The sequence below is a fragment of the Brachionichthys hirsutus genome, chromosome 17 (genome assembly GCF_040956055.1).
Source record: "Brachionichthys hirsutus isolate HB-005 chromosome 17, CSIRO-AGI_Bhir_v1, whole genome shotgun sequence".
Taxonomy (NCBI): Eukaryota; Metazoa; Chordata; class Actinopteri; order Lophiiformes; family Brachionichthyidae; genus Brachionichthys; species Brachionichthys hirsutus.
In genome coordinates this window covers 5519119-5536245 of record NC_090913.1, presented here as the reverse complement: position 1 = coordinate 5536245, position 17127 = coordinate 5519119, and the positions used below count along the sequence as shown (strand labels likewise).

At 38.7% G+C, this 17127-nt stretch overlaps 1 protein-coding gene across 1 annotated transcript; it reads left to right on the top strand.

Annotated features, from left to right (window-relative positions):
- Positions 1 to 1930: 1930 nt before the first annotated feature.
- Positions 1931 to 8677, top strand: LOC137906469 (stromal interaction molecule 2-like). Its single transcript, XM_068750740.1, has 11 exons — positions 1931 to 2059; positions 2697 to 2808; positions 2899 to 3010; positions 3153 to 3268; positions 4631 to 4808; positions 4880 to 5057; positions 5228 to 5389; positions 5556 to 5656; positions 5735 to 5976; positions 6824 to 7010; positions 7135 to 8677. The coding sequence occupies exons 1-11, from the start codon at positions 1937 to 1939 to the stop codon at positions 8618 to 8620; spliced, it is 2997 nt and encodes a 998-aa protein (XP_068606841.1). The 5' UTR covers positions 1931 to 1936; the 3' UTR covers positions 8621 to 8677.
- Positions 8678 to 17127: the final 8450 nt, after the last annotated feature.

The window sequence follows — 17127 nt, the reverse complement described above, 5'->3', positions numbered from 1 at the left end:
GGTGAGGGCGGAGCTTCCGAGCCAACAGGTATTCGTTGAATTGGGAATCTCAAAATCAGCTTTCACACATGATGCGCGTCACATAGACGCCAATACGTATCGAATGTTATTGACTCTGGCGTCATAGATAATTCCTGTCCTGTGTATGTCTGCAAAGTTGTTTTCCAAACGAATCAATGAATGTTTTTTTTTATGATGGTTTTAATGTAAATTATTCTCATTTGGTTTTCTAATAAAACATCTACTCTACTTTGGGCGAAGTAGGCCTAGATAGAAACGTTCAAAAGTAAAAAAGTGTTTTGTATTATAATTGACAGAATCCCCTATAAGCCATCCTGATGCTCATTTATGAATGTTGCTTCTTACATGTCGTCAAAAAGAGACTCCTCTCCTCATCCGCACTAAAATAATTTCATTGTGAGGCCACGTTTTCTTTAACAATGTACCAAGATGCTTAAAGCTGTACAACTTCAACAAGTTTTATTATGTATTTATTTTGACAGAGGATTGCAAAATTGTTCTAATGCTCCAGAGGATTTCAATGTCTTCAGTTCACCTGTCCTGTGGAAAGATCATAATATTGTCCTTCAAGGACACCAGTAATACACTGGTGTTAACTCACAAACACGCGCCTCTATCCAGAAGGCCTCTGCAGGCATGTCTGATATTTGATATCCCACCCAACTGAGAAGTTTCCTCACTGTTTAACTACAGGTTTCATCAACAAGCAAGAGCCACATCGCCTCTCTTCTACGCTTACATCTCCTGTCAGTGTGAAGTGAGATGATATGTTCTGAAAGGTGTCATATTTCAGGTTACTGAATATTCATTTGAAAAAAAAGGAGGTCATATATTTTCCAGTAATTATCCTGAAAAGAAAGAGCGGCTTTTGTCTATACATAATCAGATAAACAATGAATTATATTAACATTTTTAATTCAGTACGTTCATTTGATTATTTTTTATTTTGCAACAGCATCCTTCTGTGGTCCTGTTCCGACTTTTATTAGATGTATTTATCTCAGTTAAAAAAAATACTGTTGGTTTTTGAAATTCATGCCAATATTTTTATTTTAAAAAAAAATCTTGATTTTATCTCATCTTTATTTTACCAGAATGTAAAATCTCTTCTATATTTGAGTCCTGGCCAAGACTTGTAGCAATTATATAAAAAAATATACAACTCAGTAAACATAGAAGAATTTTAAATCAATGCATGAAAGTAAAATACATTTGCATTTGACCAAAGTATACTCGCATCATTTTAGCCAGACATCTGTCCCTCCAAATCATTTAAAATTGCCTGAGACAACTTTGTGAGACAACTCTATCTATTTGAGTGTTTATTGTTCTTTATCATTATATGAATTGTGTGTCTCTCTCTGTGTGTGTGTGTGTGTGTGTGGTGAGGGGGAGTTACTGGAACTTGTTTTTAAAGAGGGTTTTAGAACTTTGACCTATAATCCCTTCATCATCAAACTCTAGAGTCACTAGGACAAAATTGGGCTCTGACTCAGTGTAGCATTTACAGAAAACCACGTCATCTGTCACGCATTTGTCTTTGTATGGAACATACTACACAATTGAAAGCCTAATTCCAACAGCTGTTTCCATAGCCTCTTCTCAAATTCAGTAAAAGGAATTATTATTGTTCATATGGTACACAGATGTTTATGTAAATATTGTAATGTAATTGTAATTTTTAAAGATAAGCAATCTAATAAATAATAAATAATTGCGGGCCCTAACTTTATTGTTATTAAAAGCAGATTAAAATTATCTGAGGCTCAGCAGCATAAATTTGATCTTTGCATGTGTGTTAACAAGAACAGTGAACAGTGACTTATAGGTGAACGACTGGAAGTTGCTCCATGGATAGATTCAGGGAAATAATAATTGCTATGTCATTTCCTTCCTAAACAATGTAGACCCCTGTATGGCGGTGTCTCCACCATGTACGAGCGAGGCGGACCGCTACAGCCTAGAGGCCCTGCGGAGCATCCATCAGATGATGGACGATGACCAAGATGGTGGGATTGAGGTGGAGGAGAGTGTAGAGGTATACAATTAATTCTTTGTGAAATGTTTACCTGATTTCCTATGTTCTGTAAATCCTTGGGCAAGTACGTTATTGGATGCGAAAGACGGAGCAGGGAAAGCAAACGCAGGTTCCCTTACACTGATTTTCTCCAACTGTCACAGAACAAACTTTAAAAGATGCTTGCCTCAGTGATGAAACACAATCGGCAAAACAACATATTTCAAGCGTATCTAGTTATATGGGGCAATAGTAATAAATCCAGAGTTCTAGAATGCATATGACATCTAAAATGTAGTTCTGCGACACAGTACCCCGGGCCTCGGGTTGCATTTGCCTTTACATTCCTTTAGTCATCATATGAAGCCCCAGTTTATTGCCAAGGACACTTTCCAAGACAGCACTAAACACACACACAGAAACACTCTCACAGTCACCGAAGTTTGCTGTGCACACTTCTGCTTACATTCAAAATATGATCAGTCTCTAAAGAGCCAATCAATCTTTTCTTAGACTGAAATCCGAGTACATGCCATGCCAAAACACCTACCAGATTTATGTTGGACAGCTATGTGACAAGTTTGTGCTCAGCTCATGCTATGTGCTGCTTTTTTTTTTTTTATACTAACTTCTTTTTGAATCCATCCTTTCCTTGCAGTTCATCATTGAAGACATGAAACAACAACAGACCAACAAACACAGCAACCTGCACAGAGAGGATCAGCACATCACAGTTGAGGAGCTGTGGAGAGGCTGGAAATCATCTGAAGGTGTGTATATATGTGTGTGTGTGTGTGTGTGTGCTTATATCAAAAGATTTTAAAGTCCACTTCATCTTCTTTCCTTTTCTCACTTGTCAGTACATAATTGGACTCAGGATTCCGTGCTCCGCTGGCTGAAGGAGTTTGTCGAGTTGCCTCAGTATGAGAAAAATTTTAAAGATTTTAAGGTCAACGGAAACACACTCCCAAGGTAAGCAGCTCCAGTGATGATACCCGAAGACAACTAGACAAACTCTCTTGTGTGCCGTTGCACATCTCACTTTGTGGAAATGAGTTAGTTGTTGTGAAGCGTTGTAGCAACACACTGAACAACCGATGACATCTGTCTGCAGGATTGCAGCTAATGAGCCTTCATTTCTGAGTGTCCATCTGAGGGTTCAGGACCAGAGAGACAAGCAGAAGCTCAACATCAAAGCTCTGGATGTCGTTCTGTTTGGACCGCCTACACGTAAGAACAAGATACAAAACTTGAGTCATAGATTCCTGTGATCAGACAAAACCTAATAAACTAATGAATGAATATAATCTCGTTACAAATGTAAACTCGTTTAAAAGGGGGGGGGGGGGGGGGGGACTGCTCTGTGGTCTGATAGTTCAGCAGCCAATAATTCTGTATGTTTTTCCAGACAACAACACAGCTAACAGGCTGCTCGGGTTATGAGGAGCAATGGGGCTCTGGGCAGTTTAATGACCCAGTCAGGATGCTTCCTATTGCTCCTCGGTAAAAGCTAACAAGGACTTGGCATCACTGTTTGCAACTCGTCTCGGGTTGCCAGCATAAATAGGGTGGTGAATTGGTCAGGAATGAGAGTAAGACACAATTTCCTCTCTCAACATTTTTGCTCCATTGTGTACTGGTAGTTTAACTGTCTGCACTAACATGTATACAGTAGCAGAACATACGGTTATCTACTGCGAAGCGGCATCAGAATCTTTACCATCTCAGAATCACCAAGACTCATCCAATAATTCTAAATCAAAAGCATTTCAATGCTCCTTCTTAACAGAAACAATGACCTGGAGTACACACAAATCATCTGCGTGGGTATCTTTGACCTGGTTTAATGAAGGACAGGGGCAACATGTCAGTGTGCCCATGCACATGAGACTTTATCTACCCACATGGAGACACTATTAATTTAACTCTAACAGACAAACTGGTGGCGATGAGTAGGTAGAAAATCTGGCATAACTCTACAACCCTCGGCCGAAAGTAAGATATGAGTAACTGTTTCTACTCATTAACTATGTGGATTATTATTTTTTCCATTATTGTATTTAGTATAGTCTATGTTCATCTATTGTTGCTTTTGTTTATTTGCTTTGGATGCCATCAATGGTTATAAACGAGACAATATATAGTATACTTTAATCTCAGTGTATAGAAACAAATGTCCGTCCATCCATTCACTGTTAGATATAAAACCGTTGGTCAAGTCCCTGTCCAATAATATACCTCCATTTTAGTGAAGACAACAATCATAACAGGTGCTATATCATAAAAATAGGAGGAATCCACTGAATGAATGTCATCTTTCTGAACTGTGACGATTAAAAAACAAAGATTCACAAGTTTGTGATGAATGACAGGATATTTCTTCATTTGTTTGTTTGTTCTTTCCAAATAACTTTGAAGATGATTCAGAGGCGTGTAAGCATAAAATGCTCTGTTCTTTTATCCTTCTACTACAAATCTTGTCTTTCTCTCTTGAGTTGCCGCCTTTAGTTAACATATCATAGATAACATCCATCTCCTTTGAAGGGTATGTTTGGATCCTAAATGACCCTTTGACCTTCCATACCACCACAGGTCCCCCACATAACTATTTGAAGGACCTACTGCTAATTGTATCAGTGGTGATGGGAGTGGGAGGCTGCTGGTTTGCCCAGGCCCAGAACAAAACCAGTAAAGTCCATATAGCCAAGATGATGAAAGACTTGGAAAGTCTGCAGGGGGCTGAACAGAGCCTCATTGATCTGCAAGAGCAGTGAGTATTCAGTGTCTCTCACTAACGGTCTTTTCTGTACTTGATCGTGCTAAAATATTACAATGTCTCAGACTGGAGCGAGCCCAGGAAGAAAAACGTAATGTTGCAGAGGAGAAACAGAATCTCGAGGATAAAATGAGAGATGAGATCATGGGGGCACAGGAGGAGGCGAACCGTCTGCACAGACTGAGGCAGGGGGCTGTCAGTGAGCTCAGCCGCCTTCGCTATGCAGAAGAGGAGTTGGAGCAGGTGTGTAAAGTAGAGGATGCAACTGCGAAACTTCCGAAGCACTTTTGCAATTCAGACATTGATTTTTGAATTTTGCAAGATTTAAGGAAAGTGATTAGTAACAAAGTCTAGAAAGATTTTACTTCAAAAAAAAAATTCTCCACACACATTGACTGATGCTGTGCCCTCAGGTCTTGGGAGCGCTGAAGCAGGCGGAAAAGGATATGTATGCTAGCTGGACAGTCTCAGAGGCCCTCCAGCAATGGCTACAGCTAACACACGAGGTGGAGGTCCAGTACTACAATGTCAAGAAGCAGAGTGCTGTACTGCAGCTCGCCTGTGCCAAAGAAGAGGTAATCTACGAAAGAGGAAGGCAAAGCGACAGAACCGTATCGATATTTAGTTGATTGCACTAAATACACAAGTAACTGCAAAAAAAAAAAAACATGCTTACAATATACAAGCTTATGAATGTGACACATTTATAATCGAATGGTCTATGCTGATGCTTCCTTTCAGGCAGAGAGGATAAAGAAGAAGAGAAGTTCTGTGCTCGGGACGCTCCATGTTGCTCACAGCTCATCATTAGACCAAGTTGACCACAAGATCCTGGAGGCAAAGTGAGCCGCAGCATTAATTGTGCAGCTTGCACCTGTCATTTATAGCACATGTCATAAAGGTGTTTGCATCTCCCAAAGGAATGCCTTGTCTGAGGTAACAGCCTGCCTACGGGAGCGGCTTCATCGCTGGCAGCAAATCGAACGCCTCTGTGGCTTCCCCGTAATTAGAAATCCAGGCCTGGCGAAACTTACTGCTCAGCTCTACTCAGAATCTCTTGGGTTGCCCCGATTGCCCCAGCCATCTTGCTCATGTCATAGTTCAGTCCATGGATCTCGAGAGGATTTGCTAGAAGAATCTCCAGCCGTACCTCAGATGCCAGGTCGGTAACAGGAATGACTGGTGTTTGATCTGCATTCATTTGATCCTCATTTTGTTCAATCAGTGGCCATTCAGGGTCAAACCTGGTGAGGGGCATGGCCACGGCATTCTGTTTATGTTTAACCACTGAATCATTTAGTGACTCTTCATGTTTCAAGTGGAAAGAAGTCTTGCGTTTCTCCACTTATCATATATTAATTAGATCTATCAGTCAATACATGCTGCAAGTGTATTTAATGTTATTGGTGAGTCAAATGATCAAGCTTCAGTTCAGTACTGCAGTGCTATGGTCATTGTAGACAGAGTCACTTTCACACTTAACTTAGATTTTTTTTTAGCTTGATGTGGAACAAAATTGCAGGTGTAAAACCTCTCCTCAACCACGAACAGGATAAAACAGCAGTGGTCTTGGTCTGTATCAAAATAAAATAAACTTGCATTCATTGACAACAAACAAGAAAAGAAGCAAAACAGAATAAAGTCGCTGAACATGAGCCAGGCAAGCCAAATGGAAAATCAAGCGACAAGACATTGTGTAGTGAAGTAGTCAGATAAGGATTGGAGAGCAGGGTGCCGAAAGGTAATGAAATTGCAGAAGTAGGTAAAGAAGTAAGTCGGACAATTTCCCTTCCTACGATGATATGGAAACCATTCTGGGTAATCAAATATCAAGTAGGGGAAGACTCAACCCGTGTGTGTGATGATGATGATGTGTATATGTAGGTCATGTAAAGTTATTTGTTGCTCTTATAAAATTACATGTGAATCTACAACTAATTGGAATAAATGAATACAATTTAGCCAAAACCCAAACCTCAGTTTTTCTTTTTCACTTCCTTTGGTTCCAGTTCCATCCATGACACGTTCTCCTCGAACGAAGGGATCCACGATATGTCGAACTCGTCATCCTGGCATCATCGCTCAGCCACAGACTTGCATGATCTCACCGGACCCTGACCTCCTTATCCCCATTCGTGCCCCATACCGGCGCTTTGACGAGGAAGAAGGGCGCTTCTTGAAAACGCTAAAGAAGCAGTATGTATTCAGTTTGTTCTCCCACCTTAAATGACTATGATTCATAAATATCTGTGACATTTATCTTGGGATTCTGTCCTTCCTCATCCATCCCTGTACCATGTTCCCTTTTTCATTCTTACAGAGACTCCGGAGAGAAGTTTTCAGATTCAGAATATAAGACATTCCCTCCTCACAGCAAACTATTCCCCTGTTCCGCTGTCGACATATCCTCTTCAAAGTTATGCCATGATGATGCTGAGCTGCTTTCAGACAGCTCCATGACAACGATTTTGTTTAAAGATGCAGAAACTGTTGTTGAATCTCCTGTTCGCAAAAGTTATGTCCAAGAGCTTGAAGCTTCTACAGATGTTTCTTTCAGGAAGATACCAAAACACAAAATGTCAGATTTGGAATCCCCCTCTACGAAGATATCCAAAGAAGAGTCTCTCATTGAGGCTACATCCAGGAAGATATCCAAGGAGAAAAGTGAAATTCCCGTGAATCTCACAATCAGGAAAGGGCTATCCAATGAGATGGATGCAGAATGTCCTGCTTGGAAAGTGGAACGAGATAAAATAGGGGACTTTATGGACTCTGCTTCTAGAAATGTATACAGGGAAAGAAGTGATTTACCTCTGGATGCAAGGAAACCTTTTTGGGATGAAATAGAAAAACCAACAGATGTATCATCCAGAAAGTTATCAGCAGACATGATGGGAGTCTCAATAGACAGTGCCACAAGAACGACGATACGAGATGATGCCGATCGTCCATATGATTCAGTATCAAAAAGAATTTCAAGAGATTCAATGGGAGTATCTCTTGACACAAGTTCTAGAAAGCTCCCATGGAATAAAGGAGACGGCCAGCTTGATTCGCCTATGAGGGCCTTAACAACAGATCAAATGGTTGGGAGCACGATAACAGCAGCAAGGAAGCCATCTAGAGATGAGCTGGATCATTGTTCAGATAATGCATCGATGAGGATGGTACCCACAGAGAAATCTGAAGCCTTTCTGGATTACCCGTCCTCTACAGAGAAGCAAGATTTTGGTTTACAACCATCGACGAGTAGAAAGATACTTAAGGATGAACTTGAGATGTCCTCTGGCTCTTTAAAAAGAAGAACACCAAGAATGCCAAGAGATGACCATGAGATGGATAATCCAACAGGAAAAATATCTTGGACGAGAGCTGATCCTTCAATGGAAGTCCCTGCACAGTCATTGTCTAGGGAGGATTTGAGGGCCTCTGATTCAAGTTTGTTTTTTAATCAAAGTGGACAGCCAGACCTTATGATAACCTCCCTTGGCCCGTGGAAGTCATCGTCGGACCTTTTCCCTATTGACCCTTTGAGTAAGCTTGTTTATGATGGAATCCTTGAGAAGTCCTGCAACGCCATGGCAGCAAGTTTGACCGGTATCTCTGCTTCAGCACCAAACTTTCCCCCGGGCAGACTGCTGGAAGAAGTGGAGCCACCAAGGGCCACGCTACCTTCTCCTGCATCATCTTGTGAGGGGCACAAGGATAAAGAAAAGAGCAAAAAATCATTAAGGCTCAAAAATCTGTTTAAAAAGAAAAATGAGTCAAGTCCAGAGAAGCCTCACAGTGGTCTCCAGAAACTCTGACAATGAGTGTGTTATTTTTATTTGCTTAACCTTTAATTTAATCAAAAAAAGGGGATATTTGCCTCATTGCTGGTGTCTTTTAGTGAAAATACAAAGTTTATGAAAAGATAATCTTTAAGTGCCAAGTTCACGTTGTGTCCCACATAAAAGACATTTGTTTTTTTAGCATATTGATGAATTCATTTTCTGATTTCAATATATGCGGGACTGACATAATTACAATACATGTGTGATATTGAATGTCTGTAAATATGTCATGATATAAAGAACATTTTAACACGTAAGTCAGTTGCATATGAAGATGAACAGTTTGACTCAGAGGAAATTTATTTTAAGTCTTACATCGACGTGGTTGATGATATGTATTTTTGGATGTAGATTTTTTTTTAATCAATTATTTTATGATTTTAACTTAAATATATATTCTATGCAAAGGAGGCAATGCTTGAATTAAAATTTTCATGAATTATGTAATGATTTCACATTATGGTCATTGTGAATCCAGTATTGATTAATTTAAAAAACTGATCCACAGGAGCAGGATCAGTTTTCAAAAGTGTTTTGCTTTGATTTTACAAAACTGTTTATATTATATATATATTAATATATATATTAATGCACATTTCTTAGCTTGAATTATTGGTGTGTATTGACAATTAACATTTGTTTTATTTTTTGCAGGCAATGAAGTCTGTATTTCATGTTATTTATCAGAAATGACATACTGTAGTTTAGTCAGGAAGATGAATGCAATGATGTGTAAATCCATATTGCACTGTATTTTATTACTATTTATTTAACCTTTATTTAACCAGGTAAGTTAATTGAGAACTAATTCTCATTTTCAATAACAACCTGGAACTAAGTTGCATGATTTTGGTGCAATTTATGCAATGGAATAGAAGATATTTTATGTTTAGCTCATCAAAGTCTTTGATAAATCCTAATTGTGCCACACTTTATAAACTAGTTGATAAGCACATGTTTACTGTTTTACATCACCTCTTTTTTGAACAACCCTCAATAGAAGTTTCAAATCTATCCATCTCATTAACTTGGTATCAGAGAAGTCAGCTTCATTTTTGTGAGTTTTTGATATATTGCTTTCACTTTACATGGCAGTCTTGACTTGCATTAATTCATGCAGCAACGAATGTTTACCATCAGAAATGTTCCCGAGCCTATGCAGTCATATCTTCAAGAATCTTGTCAATTGTATTCCTTTGACCCTCAGGTCATATTTTTTCAATGTTTAAAAAAATAAAAGAATTAACAGATCTTGTTTTTTTGCGTTTCCCATCAAAAAGTAATTTTGAAGGTTTGGAAGCCAATGCAGAGAAGCTAGAAGAGGAGAAATATGGTCTCTTTTTCTTGTTCCAGTATGTAAACAAGCAGTGGCATTTTGGAGGGTCTTTATACTTTACATATTAGTACAATCTGATAAACAGTTACAACTGTCAAACCTGGAATTGACAAAAAAGATAGATAAATTATTTCCGTGTCCATGCAGTTCATCAGCATATATATTTGTATCGCACTGGTGCCAGAAGTGAAAATTCCAAACTGAATGCACTTCCAACAACTGAAATTTAAGTCAGCATAATGAAACATCTTAATGTTGAATGTTTAAGTAAAAAAAAAGCAATAACATTGTGTCAAATTTATATCAGTAAGTTTATTTGCTGGGCTCCAATAAACTAATCTATGACTAGATCATGTTACAGTGATTTACTACCATCCTAATAATGTTATTGAATTATATCTAAGGCAACTCAGTTGTGTCAAAATTGCTGAGATATCCGGATTGAAGAAATAGGAAGAATATTTTATAATGTGGTACAAAAAATAAAAAGCGTCAACTCATGCTGACAGTGACACTGGTACTGACATACAGTATATGCAGCTTGTTTCAACCCTTGTAAATTGTAACTGTGACACGAGAATGAGAAAGTGTTTGCAACTAAAACAGAAAAAAAAGCAGATTTAGAGGGTCAAGACATGCAAATACCTTGTCGTATAATCATATAATAAAATGCAACCATAACTTCCAACATACAAATGATCATCATCCATTATTAGTTGATTGCCTTTGTTTACTTTACTTGATTATTATTAAATTTCATATCCTCTACTTCCAAAAAGTGTTGATTGCCGAGTAGGTGACGAAATCAGAACCCTCAGCATTCTGGTTCCTTTGTTTCTGTGTTGCCGGATTGATTTGCAGTGGAGCATAACACAAGTCTTCATCCTAAGATTTGACACAAGTGTGTTTCTTTAGAAAAAAAAAGTCATGACGTAGTGATTCAGTTTCATGATGCATTATATTTCATTGAGATACCTGCTTGAGAGTTGTTTGACGTCCGGCTTCAGGCTTTTGTTGATTGACTTTCTGAGGTTCTTCAACTGCAGAAACATATACAGAATGCATGATACACCGAAGCTCACACAGTAGGTTCAAAGAGAAGACATCTATACTCATAGATTTTAATGATTAATTAGCATTAATATTTTATTAAATGTCAAAGGTTGAGGGATTCACCTGCTTTATGGCAGCGGTGATAAACAACAAGAGAGGAGAGAGAGGAGAAAAGAGCAACGGTTGGACAGAGAGTGCCCAGCAGCATCCAGCAGACCCTACAGTCCTCTGGAGTCCCGGGCTCATGATGCTCGCTGGAGTCTAGACCAAAAACAAACGTGTGGATTAGCTTAATGAAACTTTGAAGCTTGTGTATTTATCGTTCTGCTGAACGCAGCTTCAAAAGTATGTGAACATACATGTGATAAAAGTTCTACAACACCAGGAACCAGATACAGTACCTCCATGAATAAATATGCAATTACATCCAAGGAGCTTACAGGCCTAAGGTTGTGTGGATCTACAAATATCTTGTGTTGTTATTATGATTTGTTCTGACCCAGCCATGTAAAAAGACTGATCTAGTATATTTTCTCATTTGATGAATGCCTCTGGTTATTTCTATGTTCTCATAACGTAGGAAGGCAAAACGTACAAATACTGGATGCATGTTTAAGGTCATACAACGTGTTTTGCAAAGAGTTTTAAAAATGACATTTTGTTGATTCGCTCAATCTTCTCATACAGTATATGCATTGTAGTAGACAAATAATAAAAAAAAGTCACAATTGCTCATCCCTTTAGATTTGTAATATTAGTGTCCTGTGTCTGAGCACATTTTGAAATGCTTATTTTCATTACATTTACCAAAATCACTGTCATATATATGAGTCACATAGGTGATTTTACACCAGAATACTTACTGACTGAGATCTTTGTTGTGATATTCCCATACGTTCGCTCATATCTGAGTGTCGCAATTGTGTTTTGCGCCACGATTTTCTTTTCAAATCCGCAGTAGAAGATTCCCTCATCGGAATCAGTGATGTTTATGATCAGCAGGTCAATAGAATTAGAGGACCGGTTTCTTACGAGTTCGAAACGAGGTAAAATCCACATTGAGTAGTCACGAGTATTGATAGCAGTCGTAGATGAGTCCCCCATGTTATCGGGATAAGTTTTAAGTACAAGAGAAGGCTGGTTTTCGTGAGAGCAGTTCCTGCACCACACTATGTAGTATCCAGGCGGCAACTGGCAGTCACAGTAGAGCGTAATGTTGTCTCCTTGTCTGACTGTTACCTCCAACGGTAATCCAGATGTCAGGCCATTACTGTTAGAAACAAATCCTGGAACACAAAAGGCAGTATCGGCATGAGTAGGCAAAGACTGAAATTAAATCCTCATTTTGTATAATGAAACAAAGAATTACCAAAGAGAATGACCAGAATTATCAAGCCTTCCATGTTGGATGATACCGAGCATTTAAAAGACTATGAAACCAGTCTTAACAGTTCTTGCCCTGCATAGACTTTTTCTTTTAAAGGAAGTAAGGGTGGTGCCCTTGCAAGTCAAATGGAACATTTTCTCTTGCGTGGTTATTTGGTTTGTGATAGGATATGAAACTCTCTTCCTGTGTGAACTTAAGTCAAAAAAAAAAAAAAAAAATGTTTTACCCAAAATTAGTTACTTTCTCAGTTGTGCCGGACATTCACAGGAACAACAAAAGCAACAGGCAAAGTACATTTTTCGGCAACATCAAAATACCAATTTTCTCTTGCGCATAAACACACTTCATTACAATTAACAATATATTGAATCTTTTGCATACGTGTTTTCCTTTCCATGTTTTCTAGGTCAAGCTCCTGCCACAGCTTGACAGTCTGAAACTTTGTAGAGCTCTGTGAATATCACTCACGCATGGTGGTCCCCCCCCCCCCATAATTCTAAACAAGTATACAAAATAATGGTCTATAATTTATCTGTTATTGACTTCATTTTTTTTTTTTTATTCACCTTCGAGATGCACTAATGTCTTTGGAAGGACAAAAATATGATTTTGTTTTACGTTTGCGTTCTACATGGACAAACTGATTCGAAACATTTTGATAATTTGAAAACCGCTATTAAAATTGAGTGTTTTAGAGTGTAGTATAAAGGTATGATTGTAATGTTGATGTAAGTCAGCAAAGAAATGCTGATTTTGTGGGGTTTTAAGCAAACCGTAGCACAGAACAGTTTTGTGTATACAATAAATTTTCTCATGTTCTGAGAAAATGGAATGGAAAATTTGCAAGTACATCAGTTGCAACCACTAATATGTTTTTACAAGAAAGCCCTGGCTTATGTTGTTCATCAGCATAATTCATGCTTTAATGAATATTCTGCATGTGCAAGAAAACATTTTCCTACTGTCATACCTCAATCCCTGTACAAAATATGACTTTTGATTGACTGCACTCTTGATCCACAGCCTCGCAAATGTATTGCATTGCTTATAATACATTTGTAACTTGTGACCTACATTAGTGGCTTTAATTCAAATACTTTTTCTGACCAAACACCGAAGCCGCAAAAGAAACTGGAGCACACGGATGAAACTTCTGGCAGCCCTCCAGATGCCTTTAATGAGACTCTGCGCTAACGTAAGGGATAACCGGGTAGAGTGTTTGTATTCACAAAGTGTTTTGAACCTAAAAAAAGCTATTTCATTTTCATTGTTGATGCATCTGAAAACTAAAGCTGAAAAAATTCAAGGCCATTGACTTGGCAGAATACATTTGGTTATACCTGGTCTCCCTGCAATAAAGCATTGTATTTTGTAGAGGAAAATAAAATAATCTGTTCTGTCTGCCGTCGAAAGTATATTGTCAGAAACTGCTGGGAACATGGAACCAAAATACAAATATATATATTTTTAAGCACTTTTTGATTAAAATTCATCATTTTTTAATTGCAGTTGTTTAGAAGGTTGGTGTCTTAAAATATTTTTGTAAGGTTGAAATAATATGCCGATGTATAAATGACACCCCCCGATTTTCACTGCAATGTCATGCAGAGTACACTTTGAAAATATGAGACATGAACTTGGTTTCTCAGAGCGTGGTGTGATGACAATGTGTGAGACAGCGTGTTGCCTGGAGATTTATTAGATGATGATTAATACTGTATAAACTGGCCAGAATTTTCTAAAACTCATATTCAGGAAAGGTTGAAAGCAAAGCTTTGTAAAACTCATGTTTCTCATTGTCTGCATTTGTTGGCTGTGTTTCTGAATGTGTATTCAAAACACAATCATGTTTTTTTAATGTACATTGTTGCAGATGCCGTCAAGAGGATTTTCAGCTTTCAGCCCAAGCCTCTGTTTGTGCCCAATGAGACGGGGCTTCGCAAACCACAAATGTTTCCATTCTCTTGACAAACCGCGACTGCTTTGTCACCCACTGCAGCCCTGTGTTAGTATAGCCATACACGTTTACATTTGCTTCTGCATTTAAAATTACAAAGGCAACTCTAATCAGGCCTCTAGGGCAATATGAACATTCAAACACTGGTTTGAGACATTTAAATTGCTTGACAACAGAGTGGCTGTTGTGCCAGAATGATGCTTTTGGCTTAATTATCATGAATGTAATTGTTTTATTTGACCTTTATTTAAGAAGGGTGGTCTTGAAATGGCAATTATTTTATGTGCCAGCATTCATATGAAAATGATAAGGAAGAAAGTCAAAATAAATTTCACCCATTTGAACTGCTCATTAAAAATGCAAATACAACCAAGAAATTGTCAATTTCAGTAATTAGAAAAAGTCTATAAAGTTGTGTCTAAAAAAATTTGAAGACATGCCAGTGATCTATTTTTCTTTTGCATTCCCCTTGAAGAAAATGAAACCACCCTCAAGAGAGCTCTTTTACATCACAAACATGCGTTTGCACAGACAAGAATAGAGAGAACATGTCAGTGGTCAGGGATACATACATTTTAGTACATGCATAGCAACCCGTAATCTACAAGAACATGATTTTATTATGCTCACATAATGACAATAAAGTATCTTGAATTATGAATCTTAAATCTTGAATGGATGGATGGATGGACATGCATAGCAACACTTTGAAACCTGCCCCCATTTTTTTGGAGCAGCTTATCCTCCTTGTGGGTCACGGGTCTCCTGGAGCCTATCCCAGCTGACTACGAGCAAGGTGTGATACACCCCGGATGAGATGCCAGCTCATTGCAGGGCCACACATAGACAGCCCAACCACTCACACACACACACACACACACCTACGAAAAATTTGGAGTGATCAATTCACCAAAATTGCATGTTTTCGTAGGTGGGAGGAAGCCGGAGAATCCAAACAAGACTCGTGGAGAACATACAAACACAGAAAGGACACTTCTCGCTGCGAGGCAACAGCACCACCCATTGCGCCACCATGCCGCCTAACTTCATACAACAATCCAAGTGTAATTTGTTCATTACACAGGCTGGAATGTGAGGGTAAAATAACCAACCAATGATGTGTCATTGAGAAAGCATTATTAATACCTTTATGTATGGAGCATAATGGTCATGATAAGTCTGCAAACATTGTAAAAAAAAATAAAATAATCACTGGACAATTACATTTTACATACCAGTTTGTATGAACAAGAATTAATTTCCTTTCTCTGAGTTGCTTAATGTGGATATATGTGTGTGTGGAGGAGAGCGAACTGTGTACGTGTGTGTGTGTGTGTACTCTCCTGTGTATAGAAAGCCTCAACGGCTGATTTGAACCCCAGTGACCTACTCTGCACAAATGCAGCTGCTTTGCAGTTACAGTATGTTCCTTTCGACTTTGTTGCATTTCCAAACAGTGCCAGTGGATGGCGATGTGTCTCTTTGTAGAGGCACTTGGAGACAAACTGCCCGTTTAGTAAAACTTTTTTTTTTTTTTAAAGATGCTTTATTGCACCTCAATTTAGCACTGTGCCGTGTTAACCGTGACTCTATAGCCATTTTGTGCACATAGTAACTGCAGCTGAATACTGAAAATGTGTTTGGTGTGAAAAGTTGCATGACAAAGGATTCTAAATTATTCTTACAAACGTGTTAATGTAAACATTTTCCTCTTTAAGTAGTTTAGCTAGTGACCCGTTAACTATAAAGAAACATGTTTATTAAGAAGTGACACTCAAGACAGAAAGAATACATTGTGAGTAGAAAATTAAATTCCTGCTATAAACGTGCGTGTAAACATGTTTCAAGTCGATACAAGCTTTCGACATCCAGTCTCTATTGATAATTTCAGAGGCATTCAAGGGTTCTGAATGGAATCCAAAATAATGAAAACTCATTAGAGCATAATCAACATCACAAGCCTTGGCCTTAGTAGTGACCCCAGGTGTGAAATCTGTTTATGTGCCAGAAATGTTCACATATTCATAGAAGAAGAAAAATTCTGCCAGCAATAGTTTAGTTCTTGAATAAGACAGACCAATGAATCAGACACGAGGAGAACGTACAAAAACGCTAGTGATGTGCGGATCGATACTGAAATATCAATATTTCCGATACCAGAGTTTTACACTCTAAAATTGATTCAAAAATCAAAATATCAATACTTTCAATACTTAGGTCATTTCAGGCAATGTACCGGTACATGTATGTCGGGAACACAATGGAAATTAGTTCAACTATTGGCATCTTGTACCAAATTGGTTCGAGCTACTTCTTCTTCTTCCGCCTGGGTAAGTGCGTACTGCGGCACGCGTCTCAACTCGGAGCCACGCGTGGACCTACTTTATCTCCACAAACAGCCAAGACGCAACTTGTAGTATTTGTGTAAAAACAGGAGTTGTAGCAACACAACACAACGCACATTGTTAAACGCCTCAAACAATACCACAACCCAGAACACAAGGCGTTTCAGGTGAGCCGGTCTACCGAGGGGGGGGCTGGTGCGCTGTCATAAATGCATGACTAAATCTATATGCTTTCCTCTCCAATACGCCTGAACAGACCTTACAGTGGAGGCTGAGGAGTGTGATCCCCCTATAGTTGGAACACAACCCCCCGGCCCCCCTTCTTAAAAAGAGGGACCACCAAGCCGGTCTGCCAATCCAAAGGGGCTGCCCCCGATGTCCATGCAATCTCACCCACCCTGC

Excerpts from the sequence above, each read along its gene's own strand:
- LOC137906469 (XM_068750740.1), top strand. The coding sequence starts at position 1,937 with ATGGCGGTGTCTCCACCATGTACGAGCGAGGCGGACCGCTACAGCCTA. Across the intron at positions 4,809-4,879 it reads CTCATTGATCTGCAAGAGCA|ACTGGAGCGAGCCCAGGAAG; the intron begins GTGAGTATTCAG and ends ACAATGTCTCAG. Across the intron at positions 5,390-5,555 it reads TCGCCTGTGCCAAAGAAGAG|GCAGAGAGGATAAAGAAGAA; the intron begins GTAATCTACGAA and ends GCTTCCTTTCAG.